The following is a 9,162-nucleotide window of genomic DNA, read 5'->3' on the forward strand; positions in this document are numbered from 1 at the left end:
CTAGGGCCCAGATTGGCACTTCCCCAGAATGCAGTCTTCTCTAGAGTTCCCAGGTCCATTCCAAAATCTGCCACGGCTACTGTCTGTTTCCCTGGTATGCACACAGAGCCCCTCCCCACCAGCAGCCACTGCGGGGACAGGGCCATCAGTCTGGATCCCCAATAAGCCTTAAGTAGTGAAATCCTAGCAAGGGGCTCCTTCTAGCTATGTGACTTCCTCTCTAGGCCCATTTGTACAATGTGGGAGGTGATCAGGTTTGTAAAGGCCATTCCAGCTCTGGCATTCGATGACTTAAGAGATATCTCATTCCCTCCCCCATTCTATATGCCCTGATCACCCACAGTTGCGGGGAGGGTCGGCCGTTGTCCATGCCTCTGCACCCCCAGCTTCCTGGAGCCCAAGCGCCCTCTGCCTCCACAGTTCCATGGCGACCCGTGTGCCCTTCTTGGGCATCCTGCTCCTGCTGCTGCCCACGCCGGCCCCTGCCCCCTGCTACACTGCTGCAAAAGCTGAGTGCAGGCATGTTCGCAAGGTCGTGCCTGGCGCGTGGCTGGCAGGAGAGGGTGTGGATGTGACCAGCCTCCGCCGCTCAAACTTCTTCCCAGTGGACACGCAGCACTTCGAACGGCCTGACGGCACCTGCACCCTCTGCCGCAACCCCCTACAACAGAACGTCATCCAGCGCCTGCCCTTGGTGCTCACTGACTGGCGTGCCCACAGCTCAGTCTGCCAGCGCCAAGTGGTCAAGGCCCAGGTCAGCTCCATAGAGGATGTGGCCAGGGATGCGTCTGCCAACATCCGCAACGACTGGCGAGCAGACCTGGAAGTGAACCCCAAGCCCAGCACCAGTGCTCGTGTAGCAGTGGCCGGCTCACATTCCTTGGAGGCCAACTTTGCGGCCCAGAAAAGCCAACAGGACAAGTACAGCTTCAGCACTGATTCAGTGGAGTGTCGCTTCTACAGGTGCGCTCTGGGGATGGTGGCAGAGGGGGCTTGGAGAAGTTACGGGAAATTCTGGGTGGTCTGGGAGCCCTGGAATGGCAGAGTGGGGACTCGAGGCTGCTTCCACCAAGAGGAGGCCGCAGCTCAGGTTCTCACACACCAGGTGGTCCAGTGCCCTGTGGCCCTGGCCTGGAAGAGCCCAGGGAGGAGACAGGTGGAGAGGAAGCAAGGCTGCGCTGAGAGGCCCAGCACGGTGTCTTCAGGCCTACTGAGTGCTCAGCTCCCTCTTTCCTGGGCATTGCCAGCCTTCTGTGGGCAAGAGACCTGGCTGGATCCCTCCCATCCTGGGCCTCCTTCCATCCAATCATGCCTACCTTGCCAAGCTCTGTGCTGGGAATTAGGACTCCTGTGCTGAGCAAGAACAGTCACACCGCCAAGCCCTCAGGGACCTAAGTCTCACCCCTGAGAAATGCATGGGTCCCATGGGCAGCCCTGAGTGACCTGCCCAGACTGCTCACACTGGGAGGTCACATTTCCCCCACAGCGAGACACGGCACCGCCTGCCTGCATGGCCAGGACTGTCAGGAGCCCGGGCACATGGGGCCCAGTGAAAGGGACAGACAAACAAAGGCCCCAGGACTAGGGTCCAAAGCTAAAGGGATCCTGTCAGTGCAGTATCATTGCTTTTATAATTAGACAACTAAAAAGAAAGAAAAAATCTTTATTTTGAAAGAGAAAAGAGAAAACAGCTCAACAAAGTAGCTAGGTTGCTGAAGGGCTATAGACAAAGGGGGTTTCCTGGGTTCTGCCGCTTACAGGTGACTTTGGGCAATCTTGAGGGACTCACAGACTGGGGCAAAGACGACGCACTGCTGGGACCAACTGACATTTTTCTCTCCCTCCAGTTTTCACCTGGTGCACTCTCCACGGCTCAGCACTGATTTCAAGAAGGCCCTCAGGGCCCTGCCCGCCCACTTCAATGCCTCCACCCAGCCCGACTACCTCAGACTCATCTCCAAATATGGTACCCACTTTATCCACTCCATGGAGCTGGGTGGCAGGATATCTGCAATCACTGCCCTGCGCACCTGCGAGCTGGCCCTGAACGGGCTCACGGCCAATGCGGTGGGGGACTGCCTGTCCGTGGAGGCCGAGGTCAGCATAGGCAGCCTCAGCAGATCCTCAGCACAATTCAAGGCCTGTGAGGATAAGAAGAAGGAGAGCAAGATGACAACCTCCTTCCACCAGACCTACCGGGAACGCAGCTTCAAAGTCGAAGGCGGCCACCACGCCTCCATGCCTGACCTGCTGTTCGGGAATCAGGCTGGACCCGAGCAGTTCTCAGCCTGGGTGGACTCACTGCGAGACCACCCTGGCCTGGTGGACTACACCCTGGAGCCTCTGCATGTGCTCTTGAATAAACAGGACCCACAGCGGGAGGCACTGAGGCAGGCCGTCAGCCAGTACGTGACACACAAGGCACGCTGGAAGGACTGCAGCCGGCCCTGCCCCGAGGGACAGCAGAAGAGCCACCATGACCCCTGCCAGTGTATGTGCCATGGCTCAGCAGTCACCAGACAGGGCTGCTGTCCCCGGCACAGAGGCCTGGCCCAGCTAGTGGTTATGAACTTCCAGGCAACAGGTCTGTCGGGGGACATAGTTACTGCCACGGATGCCTATCTAAAGGTTTTCTTTGGTGGCCAGGAGCTGAGGACAGGCACAGTGTGGAACAATAACAACCCCCAGTGGAATACACGGCTGGACTTTGGGGATGTGATTCTCGCCACAGGGGGGCCCCTGAGGGTGCAAGTCTGGGATGCAGACTATGGCTGGGACGATGATCTTCTCGGCACCTGCGACCGGGCTCCACAGTCTGGCTATCAAATCGTGCAGTGTCCCCTGAATCACGGCTGGTTGAAATTCTCCTACCATGCCAAGTGCCTGCCTCACCTGGCAGGGACAACCTGCCTGGATTACGCTCCCCAGCCGCTCCTTGCGGAGCCTCCTGGAAACCGGAGCGGAGCAGTGTGGTGACAATGGTGGGCCTTGAGAGGACCTGTGTACCTGGACTGAAGGGGTCCTCACAGAGGGAGCCAGGGTCTGTCTACCTTCATGCCCCCACTGGAAAGGTAGAAAACGGAGGCTTTTTTTCTTCAGCGAGGCAGCTGGATGTATAGACCAGCCCTGGGTCTCCCTGTTCAAACTGCCTTGGTCTCCAACATTTTTGAGCCCAGGAGACGAGCTGGGGCTGGGCCCAGCCCTACAGTCACAGCCACACAGGCGTAGTCCAGGCGTAGTCCAGGCGCAGCGCGGCAGGCCGGGCGGCCGCTCCCTCCAGGCTGCTTGGTGCCGCTGAAGCGCCTCCCTTGCCGTTCTGTATAACATGGTGAACTGTTCACCGTATTAGATCAAACCCCTTCCGTCCCCAGTGGCTCTGTTTACCGTCTCCTTGCCTGCCTACTTTGCCTCTCAGACAACCTAAGGGCTATCTTGACCTGTCTCATTGTGTATACAACCTGCCAGAGGACCAATAAACATGATGCGATGACAACTATGATGGTGGTAGTTGTGGCGAAAGACGGCATGGGGACCAAACCCAGCCCTGTAGATAAACTTGTACTCTAGCAACCCCACGCAGCAGAGCAGGTGGCTCACCCCAGGGGCACTTTGGTTGAAAATGTGGGGACCCAAAATATTTTACTTCCCACGTAACTCTCTGATTGCAGAAACAGCAGCATAAACTTGGTGATAAGTGGCAATGGCCATTCAGCTCCCAGCCGGGAGACAGGAGGGGGTGGTGAGGACTACGGTGAACTGCAGGGCACGTGTCTTAACGAGAGGGGCTGTAGCTCTGACCCAGCCAGACATTCCCAGGCAGGAACGTGAGCCCAGCGATGCTCAGTGTTCTGGGATCTTAAAGCAACAAGAAACACCAATTTCATTCTAATTGTTGACAATCCATTTCACCTTGTAAAAATAAACCAACGTGGGAAAACATGGTACAAACCAAAGAGAACACGTTTGCAGGCCACAACTGATCTGAAGCAATCGGTTTGGAAACTTTGACTTCAACAGAACCTGTTTGACAGGCCAAAGGAAAAGGTAGTGTTGGAGATTTTCCTGGCCTTGGTGTGAAGCAAACGCCAGAGCCTCGGGGTCTGATATCAAATGAAATGGTTTTTGTTTCATGTGTCTGGGACTCGGACCTCAGAACAGGGTGGCAAGATTCAGGGCGGCCTCCTGGATGTGGTGGGTTCGGGCCGGGCAGGGCTGTGGTCAGAGGGGCTCCGAGCTGCGGCGCAGCCCTCTTGACTCTCTTTGAAACTCTTTATAAATTAAGCCCCTTGGGATTCATGTGGATCCCTCGGCTCTGAAGTCCCAAAAGGACACCGACCCTGAGTGCCGCAGTGGGGCAGGAGGGACTGGTGAGCTCTTAAAGCCAGCTTAAAACCACCGTGCTTAACACGCTTCCGTTCACAGCCACACACACAAACAAGGGCAGAAGAGAAATCTTGAAAATTCACACTGGCCACAGCACTAACTGAAAACAAACATGGGTGGGAGCTATAACCGCCCTGCCCCCTGCCACCTTGAGAGAGCAGGGACAGGACAGGCCTGGCTCAGGGAAGTGCCCACGTGGTCAGTGACCTCCGCCAAGTCTCTCTGCTCCCTGAGCCTTGGTTTCCCCGAAAGGACAGTCTTTGTTTTACTTCCTCCTCAGGGAGCCAGAAGCTTTTCTAGAAGGTCAGTGCTATGAAAGGGTCCTGAAAAGTCATCTGGTTAACCCTTCTGGTAGCCCCTATAGGGAAAGTGCGGCCCAGAAGGAGAAGGGATTGAACTGTGGTTACCGCAGTTAGTGGCAGAGCCAGGTCTCCTCGAATCCTGACGCCGCGCCAAGCACAGCTTTGGAAGGGGCAAGAGGGCTCAGACAGGCGGGCTCCTGGGGGAGCTGGTGGGGTATGACCACGGAGAAGGAAGGGCCCGCTCCTGTTGAGGGGCCGCTACGGAGCCCTCAGCCCTCACTCAAAACTCAACTTGACATTTTTATTTCCATCCCTCATGGACTTTGAGACACTTTGTCACACCTGAGGCCCCTCATTTGTTCAGGAAATTTCCCGCTTTACCAGAAATCTTCCATTTGCCCTCCAGGTCTTGCCTGCCCCCTGCTCCACCCCGCTCTGGCCCAGGGGGCTGACCTGTCTGAGCCTGTCTGTCAGGGGGCAAGCGATGGCAGGGAGTGGAGGGCAAAGGGGTTAGGCATTTACTCCCCTCGGTGTCTCTCAGTGAGGTGGCCTTGGGCTGGCTGTGCCCATCTGCCTCTCCGGGTCCCTCTGCTCAGCTCCCTCCTTCTTCCCGGATTCCAGCAACCGCCTCTTCCCTCATCCCTTTAGACCTCGGGGTGGTCACAGCTCGAAAGCTATGAATCCCGAGTCCCTGCACTGTCCCTCATGCATCCCCAGCCCCCCTACATCTTTGGAAATAGGCCCTTTATAAACAGCCCCCTGAAATTATTATCATTTGAATATGCCATGGGCTTTTGCTGCAGTCTGAGTGTGTCCCCTCAAAGGTGTTAGGAGGTGGGGCCTTTGGGAGGTGACCATATGGGATCACTGCCCTTATGAAAGAGGGCCCAGAGAGACTACTCGCCCTTTGCTCCATGCGAGGACACAGCGAGAAGGCGCCACTTGTGAACCAGGAAGTGGGCCCGCTGAATCTGCTGGCACCGCAATCTTGGTCTTCCAACCTCCAGAACTGTGAGAAATAAATGTCTGTTTTTTCTAAGCCATTCAGTTTGTGGTATTTTGTTGTAGCAGCTCAAACGGACTGAGACAGCCTCCTATGGGGACCCTGGTGACATACCACCTACGACTCCGACTCCGGGTGGGAAACAGGGAGCCCCTCCCATCCAGAAGCTGAAAATGCCCGATTCTTGCTTCTCCAGCCTCTCCTGAAACTAGGAAAAGACATATGGCTGGGTCTGCTGGTTAGATGCACCTGTCACAGGTGTGGAGTCCCTCCAAAAGAGTCAGGATCTGAGTGCAGTGGTTTACGTGGGAGGCAGCTACAGGGAGCTCCAGGAAGGGAGCGGGGAAGGGAGCCGGAGAAAGGACTGCGGACCCTTTAAACGTGCATTAGCAGGCGAGTCACAGCTGCAGGCAGCGGAGTGCTCGGACCTCAGAGTTATCAAAGCTGGGGACCGAAGGAGCGGGCATCCAGCCGTCACCTCCCATCGGTCACTGGTTTCTTTTTCTACTTATTTCATCCACCCTTGGATTCTAGTGCTGACAACTCTAAACCCTGGCTGATGACACCATCCCATCTTCTCTCTCCCTGCTGCAGCACCCCCATCCCCTTTTCCAACCACCATCCCACCCACCCTTGGGAGCCCTTGTCCTTAGAATCACCAATCAACTGTCCCCAACACCTCCCTCCCCCTCTCTCCCAAGGACATGGAGCCCAGAAGGGCAGGGACCACTCACAGTTCCGTCATTCAGCAGACGCAGGACCTGCTGTGAGCTGGTCCTGGGGGGCCAGTGAACAAGCCGTGCAGACCATCTGTTCTTGTGAGGCCAGATGGGACACAGATGTGGGCATAAGGGAAGCTACAGGGAGCAGGGTGACATTCAGGGTTGGGGGTTTGCCTGGGGTGCACTGCTCTCATTTTCACATTCCTACACACACACACACACACACACACACACACACACACACACGAGTCCTAGTGATCTCTTCCAAGTCTTGGGGCCAGCACCGACGTCAGCCCAGCCTGTGTTCTTAAGCAGTTGCCACAGCACCTTCATCCCCCTTCAAACATGCTTCGTGGTCTCTGGGCCACGGCGCTGGCTGCGCCGGGCCTGCGTCAGCTCTCAGACGCCTGTAACGGAGGAGGGCCTGCGGGAGAAGCAGCAGCAGCAGCGCGGGGATGAGGGAGAGCCTTGGGGAGGTGTGAGAACCCCTTGTGGCTTCGAGAGGCTTCATTCCCCTACATTTGTCACCAAGGCCAGCCATCTCTGCATCCTGACATTGTCCCCCTCTGCCCATAACCACAGCTTCTCCAGCTCAGGCTACTAACATCCATTGCTTGGATAAGCCTCCCTGTTGCCTCCTCACGGACCTCAAGGCTCCTGCCTGACCCTCCCTGTCCCTCCACCTCATAACCACAGTGGCACCAGCACCCGGCCCCTGTCCCCGGGAGCCCCGCTGGAGGCCAGCCCCTGCACCTCCGCCCAAAGGCCCACACTGCGGCCTGCTCCGTCTGCCCCATTGGAAGGCCGCAGTGCCGGGGCGTGTCTGTGCCCCACCCAGCCCAGAGCAGTCCTCAGTGGCCCATGGAGGTGATCTATAAATACCCCAGCTCCCTCCCCTTGAGGGGAATAACTCTGAAGGGAAATTCTATGCTGGCTCCCAGAGTTCCCCAGCTGGGTTAAGCTCTAGTACCCACAGAGGTGAGGTTGACCACACGCACTCTCTTGGCTGACTCCCTTCCCTCTCTCAATTCCCCGCTCCCCTGCCAGTACTTCCTGGAATCACCTCCCACATAAACTACCTGCCCACACATCCCTGTCTCAAGATCTGTCTCTGGGAAAACCAGCAGAAGCCCATCTCAGCACTTCGTTGTCTCACTGAAAACCTTTCATTGGTTCCTTGTGGCTCTTGGGATAAAAGCTGAAATCTCCTGATGTGTCACACATGCTGACCCCACTCTCAACTCTGCCCCTCCCTTCACCAAGCCCTGCCCCACTGAGCTTATTGGTTCCCCTGCTGGCCATGCTCTCTCCAGCCCTTCACACGTGCTGCCTCCTCTTTCTGGAACTTTTTTCCTCTGTCTGAGGTCCTCCTCATCCTTCAGGCTTTAGCTTCTAATGGGGCTTCCTCCAGGAAGCCTTCTCATGGTCCCCACTACTCTGCTCCTGGAATTCCCCTTATTTCCCAAGAGCCAAAGGCCATTTCTATCTAACTCATAGTTAAATCAATTAGTCCAGCACCTGGCATGAGTTTGATGCTTGAAAAATATTGGATGGATGATTAGATGGGTGGGTGAATGAAAGAAAGAAAGAAAATAAGAAAGAAAGAAAGAGAGAGAGAGAAAGGAAGGAAGGAAGGAAGGAAGGAAGGAAGGAAGGAAGGAAGGAAGGAAGGAAGGAAGGAAGGAAGGAAGGAAGGAAGGAAGGAAGGAATTCACTAAGGAATCTTCCAATCTCTGAGAGCTCCCTCATTACCTCTGGAGGGAGCCATTCTACATGTGGAAAAGCACGAGCCATCACGTTACACTGCCTCCTTATAACATCCAGCCGTGCTCATGGTTCAGGGATTCTGTGAATCTAAATCTCTGGCCCCATCTCAGATGTGATTGGGCAGAAGGACCACGGGGCTGATTCCAGTCCAGACAGCCACTGCCCCTCACTCCTCCTGTGAAGGAGCCACAGAGGAGACACACACTCCCGGGGTAGAGGCGAACGTGGGACGGGGCCGACCCCCTCCTCTCCATCACTGACCACAGAAATGAGAACCTCTCACGGAAGTGAGGGATGCCTCTTGACTGTTACCCACACAGACCTCTCATTTCTCAACAGACCCAGTTACCAACTGAGTCAGTTCCAGCTCAGGCAGCTCTTTCTCTGGGCACAGTTGGTGCTGTACCCACTTGGCCTAGGAAGGCTGTGACCCCAGACTTACCACCTTCTCATGCTCATTGGGTTCCTCTCCCTCTCCCCTCCTCTGCTGTCTGATGAGGTCCTTTCCAGCCAAGATTTCCACAGCCCAGGGGGCTACCGACACCGGCAGGAGCAGACTGACCTTCTGCCTGGCTTTCCACTGTCCAGGATGTGGGGGTGGGGTAGCTCTGGTGCAGCTGAGACCACGGGCGCAGGTGAGATTCTCACACAGTGTTTAGGGTTAATGTTGCACAGAAAGGGATGAACCCCTCATACACAGGACTCTCAAGAGCAGCCAAAGACTGAAATCTAACCCGCGAATGAAACGACCCTGGCCATACATTCACCCCAAACTAGCCATAGAGACCTATCATGTAAACCTTGATTTTGACCTGAGACTAAGCCCCAACCTCAATCAATTCTCTTAGAACGTTGCAATCATATAGAACTCCCCCTGTAAATGCCAGAGTACCCCACTATGAAACAAAGGACTAGAGCCCTGGCTGATGTGGTTCAGTCGACTGAGTGCTGGCCTGTAAACCGAAGTGTCGCTGGTTTGATTCCT

At 55.8% G+C, this 9,162-nt stretch overlaps 1 protein-coding gene across 1 annotated transcript; it reads left to right on the forward strand.

The window, feature by feature from the left end:
* Positions 1–424: 424 nt before the first annotated feature.
* On the forward strand, positions 425–3,090 carry PRF1 (perforin 1). Its single transcript, XM_054572421.1, has 2 exons — positions 425–963; positions 1,848–3,090. Exons 1-2 carry the CDS (start codon positions 425–427, stop codon positions 2,974–2,976), a joined length of 1,668 nt encoding a protein of 555 aa, XP_054428396.1. The 3' UTR covers positions 2,977–3,090.
* Positions 3,091–9,162: the final 6,072 nt, after the last annotated feature.

This window comes from Pteronotus mesoamericanus, unplaced genomic scaffold (assembly GCF_021234165.1).
Source record: "Pteronotus mesoamericanus isolate MK-2021 breed Mesoamerican mustached bat unplaced genomic scaffold, CSHL_Meso_final contig_24, whole genome shotgun sequence".
NCBI lineage: Eukaryota > Metazoa > Chordata > Mammalia > Chiroptera > Mormoopidae > Pteronotus > Pteronotus mesoamericanus.

Coding starts and splice junctions, on each gene's coding strand:
- PRF1 (XM_054572421.1), top strand. CDS start 425: ATGGCGACCCGTGTGCCCTTCTTGGGCATCCTGCTCCTGCTGCTGCCC. Junction 964..1,847: donor GTGGAGTGTCGCTTCTACAG/GTGCGCTCTGGG, acceptor CTCTCCCTCCAG/TTTTCACCTGGTGCACTCTC.